The following is a 15,280-nucleotide window of genomic DNA, read 5'->3' on the forward strand; positions in this document are numbered from 1 at the left end:
GCTGTGTATACCAGTAAGTGCTATAGTTATTATCTCTGCATTGCACTGAAATACATTCAGACAGTATGTACCCTATTAAAATATATTTCAAATAAGTTATTCTTTTGAAAAATGTGAAAAAAAAACACATTAAAAGCAACATGTATAGTATTTATTGAGAAATACTAAAGTAAAGCTCCACTTGGAGTAGCTGCAATCATATATAATGGCAAGTATAAACATATTATTTATTGTATTTGTGTAACATAACGATTTCTTCCAATCCTGTTTGAAACCGCATAGAAACATCAGCTCTGCTGCATTTGTAAGGCTCTGTTCACATGTGCCACAGAAGCTCTGTGCAGATTCTGTCAGATTTGACAAGAAAAAGAAGCGCCCCATCATTATTTATCAAAACCAGTCACTATGCTGGAACCCGAGTGTGAATATAGTCTAACATATAACAAGTCAATGATGAACAAAGCAAATGTGTACAAAATAAATAAAGAAAGAGGGTAAGGTACAGAGCATTCCCGCTGAGCACTTTACTGGCAGTAACAAATAATACTCTAAAGTAAGTTGCTTTGTTAAATATGTAAAACTTTCCAACCCTGCAGCCTGTCCATTAGGAATGAAGTAACAAGCAGCGGTCTTACAGGTGAATGACAATGCGGAGCCTCAGAACTGGGTAATTGGTAACTCTCAGTCATATTTCTTTTCATCAATTGCCTTCTTAAAAATGTTTTGTCTGTAGAACTGAAGCTCTTTGATGCTCTCTCTGATATCATCCAAAGCTCTGAAAAGGACAGGAGTGTAGGAACAATGAACAATTAAATACTAAACAATTAACAATGAATGAACCTTCACCTTAAATTGTACATGAAAATAACCTGGTACACTGCTGACATCTAGTGGGCATTTTAGGAACTTCATCTAATAGACAAAATTAGAGACCATGAATACTTCCTGCAAATGGATATACTTGTGTAAAAACTTGGGTAAAATGCGTATATCTGGATGAATACTGCCGTTCAATCAGCATAAGAGCTCACTGTAATATCATTGTGACTATATTATATGAAATTTAATTACACACCAGAGACATTATGACAAATGTTCAAGCAGGCTTACCAGGTTCCCTAATTTTGACTGCTACCCCCCCCCCCCCCCCCACACACACACACACACACACACACACACCTCTGTAATGTCTATTTTTGTCTATGTATGTAACCCCAGAATTGTAAAGTGCTGCAGAATCTGTTGGCGCTATAAAAATAAAAATTATTATTATTATAAATAGAGGAGGAGGCTGTAGCACCTACCTGTGAGAAGCTGCTTTCTTTGGCGCACATTCATATTCCACAGGATACCAACGTCTGAAACAAGAGGAGAACCTTGGTAAAATCCCACATATTACTGTACTGTACTATACTCTGGAGGGGTAATACAACAGGATACAGTCAAAACTGCATTTCAAATGTGTTCCATACACCATACTTGATTTACTTTTACTACTTTTAGTTTGTTCCCCAAGCTTCCCCTGTACTCTGGAACTCACTGCCCGGGCACATCCGGCTCTTCAACCATCAGGACCTTTAAAAGCAACCTGAAACCCCTTAAGGTCAATGGCAATTTTCATTTTTGCGCTTTTGCTTTTTCCACTTTATGTTTAAAAGGCCATAGCACTTGCATTTTTTCACCTAGAGACCCATTTGAGCCCCCCTTTTTTTTTTTGTAACACCAATTGTACTTTGAAACGACAGGCATTCTTTTCCCATAAAATTTGCTGCGAAACCGGAAAAAAATCATTTGCGCTGTCAAATCAAAAAAAAAAAAAAAAAAAAAAAAAAAGAATTTGTTTTCATTTCAGGGAGTTTTTTTTATCTACGCCGTTCGCCCTATGGTAAAACTGACATGTTATCTATGTTCTTCACATAAGTACAATGTACAACGACATGTAACTTAAATAACTTTTATATTATTTGACGGCTTTTAAAAAATGAAAACCTTTTTATATAAACTAAATGTGTTTAAAATCGCTCCATTCCCATGCTTACAGCGCTTTTATCCTTTGGTCTATGGGGCTATGTCAGGTGTTATTTTTTGCGCCATGATCTGTACTTTCTATCGCACATATGCGACATTTTGATCACTTTTTATAACATTTTTTCTGGATTTGATGCGACCAAAAATGGTCTTACCTGCATAACTCTTTAACAGTGCTGACATCAACTATCCGGTAATGGAGGTGTCTCATGAACTGAGGCATGGACTTGTTGAGAAATTCTTTATCCACGTGCACAGAATTCCCTAAGGAAAAGTAATATTTATTATACTCACTTTTAATATTTATATCCTATTAATACAGGAAGCGTGTCATGGAGTTTCACAGCCATAGCATACTACCTATAGGGATACATCCGTGCCCCAGGCCCTCCAGCTGTTGCAAAGCTTCACTTTGGCTGTCCAGGCATGATGGGAATTGTAGTTTTGCAGCAGCTGGAGGGTCAAAGGTTCCCCTTCCCTGATGTAGACACTGCCCTCTCTCGACAATGTGACAATTCTATGGGCACTGGAAAACCCCTTCAATTTAGATTTGATGGTTCATGTCTGATAACACACCTAATGATATACCTTTAGGGTATGGTCACACATAATGTATACACTGTGGATTATATGCTGGGAAATCAATGATAAAATCTGCAACATTAAATCCACTGCTTATATGGTACAGGTGAATATACTATTAAGGGTGCATTAACACATACAGGATCTGCGGCAGATTTGAAGTTGCAGATTTGCTTTGAATCTAATCTGGGCCATCAAATCTGCTGAGGATCCTGTACATGTGAACGCACCCTTAGGGCGGGTTCAGACTACGGAATTCTTGTGGATAAATTCTGCGGAATTCCGTCGCCTGTACGCGCTCACGGCTGCGCGCCTTTTGACGGGACAATTCTTTCGGCAGAATGCGGAATCAGCCGGCCCATAGAATGGTGTCTATGGAGCCGGGGGAAAGGCGTGCAGCCGTGAGCGCGTACAGGCAACGGAATTACGCAGAATTTATCCGCCGGAATTTCGTAGTCTGAACCCGCCCTTAAGAAATCCAGAACTACAATATGAATAGCCAATACCAGATTAGTCTAATTCTGTGCATGCCTACTGAATGGGCCGTGGCAAGACTCAATGGGAACCACAGAGGATGAACCACCACCCCTTAATCAGCTGACCATGGAAGTTTAACCCCTACTGATCCGAACAATCCTAAGGAGAGGCCATCAAATTATAGTCTTGGCAAACCCCTTTAATTGAGCATCACAAATCCGATTCATTTTAGAATTTTTCAAAAGTTATGTGTTACAACTGTGAAATGACCCATACGAGCACAGGCAGCCATGCAGAAGTGATAAGAGCAAAGGAGAAAGTGGTGAAGATGTGAATATTCGACTTGACAGAGCGGTAGGTGCAGTCACTAGTTTTATAATGCACTGAATGACAGTGTGAAGCGCTGTCTCTTCTCATGGTTTATGTTTTTAAAGAAATAAATGGCACATAATAAGCGAGATACTCTAACATTTACTGGTCCTGGGCATCTCAGATGGGCCTATACCTGTATGGGCTATTCCATACAATGAGTGAAATCCAAATTGATTCTATTTAGTATCCAGGGCTGTGGAGTCGGTAAGCCGCAGCTCCGACTCCTGAATTTTATCAGGACCGACTCAGACTCCCGCTCCTTCATAAATGGCCGGTCATATACCAGGGGAGTTATTTATCACACTGGCTCAGCAGCTTCTCACTAATGTCCTACATGATCCTGGGGCGATTCCTGAGGGAATAAGGAAAGATATAAAGCAGCTTCTCCTGTGTGTGCAGTGGATGCAGCCAGTCTCTGGCCTCCGTGTCCTGAACAACTCAGAACTAGACTAGAAGGAGCAGGGGGTCTTTTCCTGCTGGCAGTCTTCTTTGTTTCTAACTAAATATTCACCATACACACAGAAACACTGCTAACACTGCCAGATACCTGTAATATAGAGGTCAGCCATAATGATATAGAGAGGGGTCACACAGTGATATAGAGGTCACACAGTAATATAGCAGGTCACTGTGGGGGCACGCAATAGCATGCACGTGCACACACACACAGCCTGCTGCAGCCATAGCGCGCACACACAGCCTGCTGCAGCCATAGCGCGCACACACAGCCTGCTGCAGCCATAGCGTGCACACACAGCCTGCTGCAGCCATAGCGCGCACACACAGCCTGCTGCAGCCATAGCGCGCACACACAGCCTGCTGCAGCCATAGCGCGCACACACAGCCTGCTGCAGCCATAGCGCGCACACAGCCTGCTGCAGCCATAGCGCATGCGCACACACACACACACAGCCTGCTGCAGCCATAGAACACTGAAGAAAAACACACAATCTTCTCCCAGAGAGAGAAAACACCACACTGAGGACAGAGGTTACTGCTACACTACTTATGTCTTCTCCTTCTCCTCTATATTACACAGGATATCTTTATATTTACACTGCTGCTCATATACAGTCATCCAGCATCCAGGAAGAGAACAGCACAGATCTCCCCCCACACAATGGACTCTTCCAGCTCAGAAACAAACTGCCAAATAGTGACCAACAACCTTTCCCCGAGCCCCCTTATGTAATAGGGCCAGTGTCCTAGAAGAATGTTGCTCATAATATATATTCATGAGCAAAACTTGTAAAATTCATATCAAAATTCAGTTCTATATTTTTTAAAGATTTTTTTAAAGCTGGAGTCGGTACATAATTTTCCGACTCCAACTCAGACTCCAGCCAAAACTAGCTCCGACTCCACAGTCTTGTACAGTATCAGACAGACTATAGGTCGGACGTCCTAATAAAGGGGTAAGGAACCTTGGCCCTCCAGCTGTTGCAAAACCACAACTCACATCATGCCTGGACAGCCAAAGTTTTAGCTTTGGCTGCCCAGGAATGATGGGAGTTGTTCTTTTTGCAACAGCTGGAGGGCCAAGGTTCCCTACCCCTGCACTAATAGATCACCAATTTAACTCTTCACTGCAATACATGTGTACTGCACCTTAAAAATAATTCTTTAAAAATATAATTTGTCCCCTTCTATTGTGTCACTCCTGTTTGCACACCTTTTCTCAGTGCTGGACCAGTTTAGTGCAGGCGTCAGCTATTTCAGTGTATGGCGACCTAACAATCATCCCCTGGTTTTATCAGGACGACTCCTACAGATAATAACATAGTGCAGATACATGATGCCTACCAGCCAGAGGGCAGATGCCGGGCGGAGTGTGTTTCCTGATGAAGGACAGGAACTCGTACTCTGCTTGTGCTAAAGAGATTTTACTATCCCTGACAGCTTGGGTAAGGCCGGACTGCAAGACAAAGGAGAAACGTGTAAGAAGTGATGGAATCAAACACTAAAAACATAGCATGAAAATTATCATTTTCTTTGAAGCCAATGCAGTTTCTTCTGGATTTCTGCCAGAATTTACATGTCAACAGTCTATAGCAGCATCAGGTACAAACAGCAGCTGTCTCACCAACTATGCTATGTCACCAACATTCATTTAGTGTTACTATCATTCACATTTGACATTTCAGAGACACGTGAAAATCTTTGATTGGTCGGAGTCAGAGTATTGAGACTCCTACCAATAACTAGAAAAGGCAGGAAGAAGCGCTCAGTTTAGCGCTTCTCTTCCTGGCTCATTCTTTTCCATGGATTTACCATAGAATACCTCTCCTTCTAAGGGGAGCTTCACACACACACACACACACCATATCACAGCGGATTTGATCTACATAACTGAACACAGCATCAAATCTGCTGCAGATCCTGTGCATGTGAATGCACTCTTAAAGGGGTTATCCAGCGCTACAAAAACATGGCCACTTTTCCCCCTACTGTTGTCTCCAGTTCAGGTGCGGTTTGCAATTAAGCTCCATTTACTTCAATGAAACTGAGTTTCAAAACCCCACCCAAACTGGAGACAAGAGAGGGGGAAAAGTGGCCATGTTTTTGTAGCGCTGGATAACCCCTTTAACTTTTCATTAAGTCTAAACAAGGTACATGGACTTCATAGCATCAATCACGCAGAGCTGCAGACTGCATTGTTCTTGACATCATAAAATACTGGAACGCAAACAGGAAGCCTCCAGTAAAGGTTCACAATGGCAGTGTGGCTGGAGCCTTTACCTTCCCATGATGCTCCTTGCACCAGTTAGACATGGAATCCAGTAACTCGTCTGGCTGTTTAATGATCAAATTGGGGCCCTGCAACAAAAAAAAAAAAGGAAATAAATAAATATGTACAGTAGTTTATTAAAAAAAAGATTGAAATGGATTTGTGGGACTTTTTGATTGATGGCTTATCCTGAGGAGGACAGCGCCATATATTGTGCAGTGGCTGTGCTGGGTTACTGCAGCTCAGCTCCCACTTACTTCAATAGGAGCCTTGCCGTACACTTACCTCAGCAAGTATGTTGAGATCCGAATCGGTTATTAAACACGCCATCTCTATAATCTGGTCCTTCTTGATGTCCAATCCGGTCATCTGCAACACAGATCACACATGGGCTACAGGATCACCATGTCAGCAATACTAAAGGTCTCTGATCGTGTAAGGCAGCAACTTCCCCAGGCTCTGCTGAGCTAAACCTAACTGCAGTGGAAGCAGATGGAGATCTAAGTTCAGTTATCACTATGGGGTTGGGTTCAAGTGCTTAAAGGGTTCCCTATCACCTTCCTGAGGGAGTGACCGGCCCCCAGTACCTTACAGCTGCGGGGCACAGCTCTCTGACCTGGAAGTCTCTTGATCTATTACCGTCCTGTAGCACATAATCTGTATATACAGACGGTGCAGGGAACATGTGACTGACCCCTATAACGTCATGGCAGCCCCTCTCTCCCCCAGTCCGACTATGGATATGGTGACCCTGCATCACACCCAGCAGCCATGGTGCAGAACACATCCATACTTCCTGTCCTGCCCGGCATGTGGCAGCATTTCCGATAGCTGATGGCAGGAAGAGAAGCGCTAGAAAATCCCTTTAAAGTGTATTTGTCACTTTCATAATCTTTTCAGGTGTCCTGGAAACACATCAAAAGTGTTCAGCCCCGCCATCATTTCTCGCCAAGCCTGCAGTGATGACATCACGTCCATCAGTCATGTGACTCTGCAACCAATCACTGGCCTATACAACAGGAGACCGCAGAGGCCAGTGATTGGCTGCAGTGTCACATGACTGTGTATGTGATATCAACGCTGAGGCCAGTGATTGGCTGCAGCATCACATAACTGTGTACGTGACATCACTGCAGAGGCCAGTAATTGGCTGCAGTGTCACATGACTGTGTACGTGACATCACCACAAGACTGGCAAGAAACTATGGTTATTTTTATTTTGTCACATTTACAAATCTTTTGTTAAAACCCAGGAAAACCCCTCTAACTTTGCTCCAGTGTTTTATCTAAAGTGAGAGAGTATGATGGGCACCATCTGGGGGGTCACACAGCTTTCCCAGGCTTCTGGGGGTCACACAGCTTTCCCAGGCTTCTGGGGGTCACACAGCTTTCCCAGGCTTCCGGGGGTCACCCAGCTTTCCCAGGCTTCCGGGGGTCACCCAGCTTTCCCAGGCTTCCGGGGGTCACCCAGCTTTCCCAGGCTTCCGGGGGTCACCCAGCTTTCCCAGGCTTCCGGGGGTCACCCAGCTTTCCCAGGCTTCCGGGGGTCACCCAGCTTTCCCAGGCTTCCGGGGGTCACCCAGCTTTCCCAGGCTTCCGGGGGTCACCCAGCTTTCCCAGGCTTCCGGGGGTCACACAGCTTTCCCAGGCTTCCGGGGGTCACACAGCTTTCCCAGGCTTCCGGGGGTCACACAGCTTTCCCAGGCTTCCGGGGGTCACATAGCTTTCCCAGGCTTCCGGGGGTCACACAGCTTTCCCAGGCTTCCGGGGGTCACACAGCTTTCCCAGGCTTCCGGGGGTCACACAGCTTTCCCAGGCTTCCGGGGGTCACACAGCTTTCCCAGGCTTCCGGGGGTCACACAGCTTTCCCAGGCTTCCGGGGGTCACACAGCTTTCCCAGGCTTCCGGGGGTCACACAGCTTTCCCAGGCTTCCGGGGGTCACACAGCTTTCCCAGGCTTCCGGGGGTCACACAGCTTTCCCAGGCTTCCGGGGGTCACACAGCTTTCCCAGGCTTCTGGGGGTCACACAGCTTTCCCAGGCTTCTGGGGGTCACACAGCTTTCCCAGGCTTCTGTGGGTTACACAGCTTTCCCAGGCTTCTGGGGGTCACACAGCTTTCCCAGGCTTCTGGGGGTCACACAGCTTTCCCAGGCTTCTGGGGGTCACACAGCTTTCCCAGGCTTCTGGGGGTCACACAGCTTTCCCAGGCTTATGGGGGTCACCCAGCTCTCCCAGGCTTATGGGGGTCACCCAGCTCTCCCAGGCTTATGGGGGTCACCCAGCTCTCCCAGGCTTCTGGGGGTCACACAGCTTTCCCAGGCTTCTGGGGGTCACACAGCTTTCCCAGGCTTCTGGGGGTCACACAGCTTTCCCAGGCTTCTGGGGGTCACACAGCTTTCCCAGGCTTCTGGGGGTCACACAGCTTTCCCAGGCTTCTGGGGGTCACACAGCTTTCCCAGGCTTCTGGGGGTCACACAGTTTTCCCAGGCTTCTGGGGGTCACACAGCTTTCCCAGGCTTCTGGGGGTCACACAGCTTTCCCAGGCTTCTGGGGGTCACACAGCTTTCCCAGGCTTCTGGGGGTCACACAGCTTTCCCAGGCTTCCGGGGTCACCCAGCTTTCCCAGCTCCCCACCCTCCTCCAGCTCTCACCTCCAGATCCACCCACACCATCCGCTGCTCCATGCCCTCTGACATGCTGCTGCGCCTCCTGACAGCCGGGTGTGGCGCTGACCGGCAGCCGCCAACAACAGATCGGGTCACTACTGTGCTCAGCCTCCAGCCAGCAGAAAGCATCACCGGACAGAGCAGCGCTGCTCCCGGGGCCGGTACTATGGTTACACCGCGCCGCGCGCCATGCAGACTCCTCAGTGGTCACAGGAAGGCGGAGGCAGCACACCCGGCACACGCTCTGCCGAGCCACGCCCCCTCTCGCTGATTGGCCACTCTGTGTAGCGTAACGCGAAGTGACCGGGTGACGTCATCGGGTCCGCCCCTTCTCGATGTGGCTATGTTTAAATATGGCGGCGCGCACAGGCGCTGGCAGTGGTCCCGGTCTCCTTGTTACCGCGGCCTGTTCTGTAGACTTCCATTAAGGCTCTGTTCACACTTTATTATAAAAATAAGTATTTTGGAGAGAAAAACATTTGATAATTGACTGGTGCAATAAAGTTCTAAATAACTTAATGGAAAAAAAAATTCTCGCCTTCCAGTTCGTTATAAGCTGTGGTGACGTCCCTAGAGGTTGTTTACAGGTGACAGGTGGGGGAACCGCCCCGAGCAGCAGCATACCTCTGTACTGGAAGGCTTGGCTTTTTTTAATATGTAGTCTACTCTACAGTATGTGTGGCTGTTACCAGAGAGCAATAGCTTAACCTCTTAAGGACGGGGCCAATTTCCGTTTCTGCGTTTTCGTTTTTTCCTCGTGCTTAAAAGGCCATAGTGCAGTGTCCCAGAACAGCCCTTCTCATGCTCCTACTTTTATTGTAACCAGTTCTGTTCTGAAAAGCTATGGTCCACTGCAAACTGCGTGTATTGTGTCACCCTTCTCAGTATTCAGGTCTGCTATTTCATTCATTTATTGCATGTGTATTCAGGTATCAGTGTCTAAAGGTATTATGTCGCCTCCTAGTGTTCAAGGATGGTGCTTCTCATGTATATTTCTCTGTATATGCCTAATGGTGTGATGATGCAATGGCTGGATGTCACGTGACTGTGCCCTGCTTCCATGGTAACTCCAATGGTCATCGAGCTTTTGGCTGGGGTTACCATGTGACTTCCTGTTCTACCTCAGTCTATCTCCTGCCCCATAGGGGATAGGTTGTGTGTGTTTGTCCTCTCTCCCTGCTAAGAGAGAGGCCTGCGTGTGCTCTGCTGCTCCAGTCCACTGGCTGTGTTCCTGTCTCAAGTCTCAAGATTCTCATCTGGGTGTCGATTCTTCAGTCATTCTTCAGTTCCTCTCATCATCATCTTCTCTAATCATCAACAGCAAGTATTTCATTCAAGTCTCATTCCACCCAGCATCTTATCCTCAGTTTCACTACTACTCCCATCATTCAGCACGCGACTCTCACAGCCTATTGCAGCATCACCCATTACTCTTCTTTATTCAAGTCTGCCTTATTCCCGGTTGCATCCGGAGAGACTGTTGCTACTAGTTACCACCGTTACAATAAATATACAACTACCGTTGTTTCTGAACCTTGGCATTGGTGTGATAATTGGTGCCCTGACTAAGGACAACGAGGAATCACATGCCCAGTATTCCCGCAGGGTCAGGAGCCCGGTTTCCAGCTGTATCACCCTCGTGCCTACACCGTGACAACCCTATATCCTACAGCTGCCCCGGTTCCTGCCTGTTTGCACCATCTATACTGCGGAGTGGCCCCTAGGGGCCAGGGCATCGCAATAGCACTTGCATTTTTCCTCCTAGAAACCCACATGAGCCCTTATTTTTTGCGTCACTAATTGTACTTTGCAATGAAAGGCTGAATTTTTGCATAAAGTACACTGCGAAACCAGAAAAAAAAATCAATGTGTGGTGAAATTGAACAAAAAAACACATTTTTTTTATTTAGGGTTTTTTTGTTTTTGGGGTAAAACTGACTTGTTGTGCATGTTCCTCAAGTCGTTATGATTAAAACGATATGTAACATGTATAACTTTTCTTGTATCTGATGGCCTGTAAAAAATTCAAACTATTGTTAACAAATATATGTTCCTTAAAATCGCTCCATTCCCAGGCTTACAGCGCTTTTATCCTTTGGTCTATGTGGCTGTGTCAGGTGTAATTTTTTGCACCATGATGTTTACTTTCTATCGGTACCTTGATTGCGCATATGCGACTTTTCGATCGCTTTTTATTAAATTTTTTCTGGATTTGATGCAACCAAAAATGCGCAATTTTGCACTTTGGGATTTTTTTGCGCTGACGCCGTTTACCGTGCGGGATCAGGAATGTGATTAATTAATAGTTCGGGCGATTACGCATGCGGCGATAGCAAACATGTTTATTTGTTTACTTTTATTTAAAACGTGGGAAAAGGGGGGTGATTCTGGGAAAAGGGGGGTGATTCAATCCACCCCACTAGACACCAAGGAAGTGCTGCATCCAGTAATCGGATGCGGCTGTCATCTTTGACAGCTGCATCTGATCACTGTATTAGCGGGCACGGCGATCGGACCGTGCCCGCTAATAGCCGTGGCCCCAGGCTGCACACGGGACCGTGGCGGTTCATAACGGAGTCGCTGCGCGTCCCCGCTCTGAACACCTCTTGCGGACGCATGACGTACCGGTACGCCATGCGTCCTCAAGAGGTTAAAGGGGAACTTCGGATAAGAAATACTTGTTTTCTATTAAAAGTACATTAAAAGTTATATAGATGTGTCTATACAATGTATTACCGTATTTGTACGGTTCTGCCACACTGGTAGCTGATAGAAATCCAGGAATTAAAATAAAAAATGGCCTCTGTGCCAATTCACATTGTCTCCTGCTCTTTCTGCTCTCCCCCCTTAGGAGACAAATATTCCATGCTTCTGTCTCACATTGTGTGTGTTTGCTGAGATCAGGCTGATGATGCAGACAGGAGGCAGGGCGTGATCTCACAGGAGGCTTGGCTGCATCCCCCAATCCCCTGAGTGATCCACCATCTCTGACCGGCCAGAAGCAGGTGTTGCACTGATTTTACTAATTGTGATGGGTGGGGGACTGTGATGATCAGCTGAGGGAAAGCATTGCATTCTGGGAACTGCTCAACCAGGAAGGAGAGAGACACAATACACAACAACCCCCCCCCCCCCCCAAACAAATGGATTTTCAGTGGCTTCAAAACTGGGATAGATAGGTAAGTAATGCATTATGCTTCTGCAGAAGTTACATTTTTTTAACCTCTACCTGGAGTTCCCCTTTAACTGTTAGTGCATTTAAAGGGGTAGTGCGGCGTTTAACATTTATTCACTAAATAACACACATTACAAAGTTATACAACTTTGTAATGTGTGTTATTTAAGTGAATGGTCCCCTTTCCCGTGCCCCACCCCCACCCCGGAAGTGTGGTGCAGTATACTTACTCAATTGCTGTTGACCCCTGCCGCCATCTTGGGTCGACGACGTCATCTTCAGGAGGCCGGCCGGACCGCTCCAGCTGTCCCTCATGCCGCCCTCCCTCTGCCGACCCAAGATGGCAGCCGGGGTCGGTGAGTATAATGCACCACACTTCTGGGCTGGGGGGAACACGGGGAAGGGGGCCATTCACTTAAATAACACACATTACAAAGTTGTATAATTTTGTAATGTGTGTTATTTAGTGAATAAATGTTAAACGCCGCACTACCCCTTTAAAGGAGAAGTCCGGCCAAAATTAATTTTTGATATGTTGTTACTTATGAAAAGTTATACAAATTTCTAATGTACATTAATTATGGGAAATGCACATATAGAGCTATTTCCCTTAATTTAGTAGATCAGGAAGTGTTAGAAATATCTCTGAAGAAGTGACGTCACGACCCAGGGTGTAATTCCTATGGAGTGTCCAGCAGGGGGCGCTCTCTATATAGAAGTCTATGGGACTTTATTGTTTCTATGGGTTTCTATGTAATGTAATATAGTGTACAGTGCTTTATTGAATGAATACATCTATGGAATACTTTGGGGAGCAAGTGTCCTTGCTCCCCAAAGTATTGCATAAATGTATTCATTCAATACATTCAATACACAGTAAGCCCGCCGATCCGCCGCATTTCCGCCGAATTTCCGCCGCATTCCCGCCGATCCGCCACACGCTGATCCGCCGCATTCCCGCCGATCCGGACCATATACATTGAACTACAGCTCCCATCATCTGCTTCTAGTATGAACAGGTGATGGGAGCTGTAGCTGGGTAAGGGATATGACATGCCGCCGGGCGCAGGGGGGAGCCGCTCAGTACACAGCAGCTCTCCCCCCTCCTCCTCCTTCCGTGATAACTTCCGCCTATACCAATGCTGACTCCCTGCCTGGCCGCCGCTCTCCGCTCTCCCCCCCATACATACCGGCTCCCGATGCATCCTGGTGTCCGCGCTGATGCCGGGAGCCGGTATATGTGAGCGGAGAGCGGCGGCCAGGCAGGGACTCAGCATTGGTATAGGCGGAAGTTATCCCGGAAGGAGGAGGAGGAGGGGGGAGAGCTGCTGTGTACTGAGCAGCTCCCCCCTGCGCCCGGCGGCATGTGATATCCCTTACCCAACTACAGCTCCCATCACCTGTTCATACTAGAAGCAGATGATGGGAGCTGTAGTTCAATGTATATGGTCCGGACCGGCGGGAATGCGGCGGATCAGCGTGTGGCGGATCGGCGGGAATGCGGCGGAAATTCGGCGGAAATGCGGCGGATCGGCGGGCTTACTGTGTATTGAATGTATTGAATGAATACATTTATGCAATACTTTGGGGAGCAAGGACACTTGCTCCCCAAAGTATTCCATAGATGTATTCATTCAATAAAGCACACTGTACACTACATTACATTACATAGAAACCCATAGAAACAATAAAGTCCCATAGACTTCTATATAGAGAGCGCCCCCTGCTGGACACTCCATAGGAATTACACCCTGGGTCGTGACGTCACTTCTTCAGAGATATTTCTAACACTTCCTGATCTACTAAATTAAGGGAAATAGCTCTATATGTGCATTTCCCATAATTAATGTACATTAGAAATTTGTATAACTTTTCATAAGTAACAACATATCAAAAATTAATTTTGGCCGGACTTCTCCTTTAATATAAAAGCTTACCAGTACACTACAGGGAAAGTCCAGATCAACTCCTTAGCCATCAAGTGAATACACAAAACACCTCTTCTTGCTTCAAATTATATGTATAGAGGAAAAGCCTTTAATAACTCTTCATTAGAGATCATGGATATTGCTGATCTGTTGACACTACGTTATGTGTATTTAGATCTTAGTTTGTATTTTTTTCTCGATGTGCAATGGACTCTGTATTTTGGTGTTTTATTTATCTAAAAAAAGAAAATAATAAAGATTTTTTTTTAAATACAGCGGTGCCTTGGATTACGAGCATAATTCGTTCCGGGTCTGTGCTTGTAATCCAAATCCACTCTTAAACCAAAGCAAATTTTCCCATAAGAAATCAGTGATATGCAATAATTATTTAATATTCTGAATGACATGTAAAACAGATGAAACAAACATTCAGAAACAGCAGAATATGTGATATTATGAGTTACTGTACAGTAATGGAGAGGATGGGAAACACAAGGGCTGACAGAGACTGCAGGGGGCATGAAGGAATGAGCAGGGCAGATGTGGGCACATACATGCAGCACTCTCTGTCCGGGGAGGGAGGGGTTACAGCTATGGAGAGATTACCCCCACAGTCCTGTTCCCTGATGTAAACCCCAGCCTGAAGTGGATCTGCTATGATTTGGAGGGTGAAGGAGACTTCCTGGGTCAGAGTACTGGGCTGTAGACCCCGCTATGCAGACCATACCCCTACCCCACTCGCGCTCCCACCCAGTACAGGGAGCTCTTAAACTAAAGCAATGCTCTTAAACCAAGTCACAATTTTGAAAAACTCTGAGCTCTTAAACCAAAACGCTCTTAAACCAAGTTACTCTTAAACCAAGGTACCACTGTATAGAAAATATAAATTATTCACCCAGTGCAAATAGACCAGGCTCCTCCATCTTCTCACAATAAATCTATGAGTGGCGCTGTGCCGACATGTAACTGCGAGACACCAGTGTTAAGAAGGAACTGATGGTAACGCAGATCCCATGACACAATGTCACATGATGTATAATTATTTTTCTACATACAGAAATATATAAGAGAATTTTATGAACAGTATTGCTCTCTGTCTGTTATTATGCACGACTCAAAAGCTCTTATAAACGATAAGATTTTTCCCCAATAAATCACATATATAAAATGATGAGTGTTACATGTAATAAAAGAGGAGGGGGGAATAAATGTGTGAAATGAATCCCTGAAAGGATTTCAGAAGCAATTTTCTGCTGTTTTGAAGAAGTAGCCTGACCCAACCCTACCCTTTGCTCTGTGTGTATGTATGCTTGCACTGCTGTA

At 45.9% G+C, this 15,280-nt stretch overlaps 1 protein-coding gene across 1 annotated transcript; it reads right to left on the reverse strand.

The window, feature by feature from the left end:
• Nucleotides 1-131: 131 nt before the first annotated feature.
• On the reverse strand, nucleotides 132-9,119 carry REXO2 (RNA exonuclease 2). Its single transcript, XM_069947454.1, has 7 exons — nucleotides 8,840-9,119; nucleotides 6,473-6,556; nucleotides 6,199-6,276; nucleotides 5,263-5,374; nucleotides 2,184-2,292; nucleotides 1,305-1,358; nucleotides 132-775 (listed from the first exon to the last, which is right to left on the reverse strand). Exons 1-7 carry the CDS (start codon nucleotides 8,981-8,983, stop codon nucleotides 682-684), a joined length of 675 nt encoding a protein of 224 aa, XP_069803555.1. The 5' UTR covers nucleotides 8,984-9,119; the 3' UTR covers nucleotides 132-681.
• Nucleotides 9,120-15,280: the final 6,161 nt, after the last annotated feature.

This window comes from Dendropsophus ebraccatus, chromosome 12 (genome assembly GCF_027789765.1).
Source record: "Dendropsophus ebraccatus isolate aDenEbr1 chromosome 12, aDenEbr1.pat, whole genome shotgun sequence".
Classification (NCBI taxonomy): domain Eukaryota; kingdom Metazoa; phylum Chordata; class Amphibia; order Anura; family Hylidae; genus Dendropsophus; species Dendropsophus ebraccatus.

Coding starts and splice junctions, on each gene's coding strand:
- REXO2 (XM_069947454.1), bottom strand. CDS start 8,983: ATGCTTTCTGCTGGCTGGAGGCTGAGCACAGTAGTGACCCGATCTGTT. Junction 5,375..6,198: donor GCAAGGAGCATCATGGGAAG/GTAAAGGCTCCA, acceptor TTTGTCTTGCAG/TCCGGCCTTACCCAAGCTGT. Junction 1,359..2,183: donor ACTGTTAAAGAGTTATGCAG/GTAAGACCATTT, acceptor CTCTTGTTTCAG/ACGTTGGTATCCTGTGGAAT.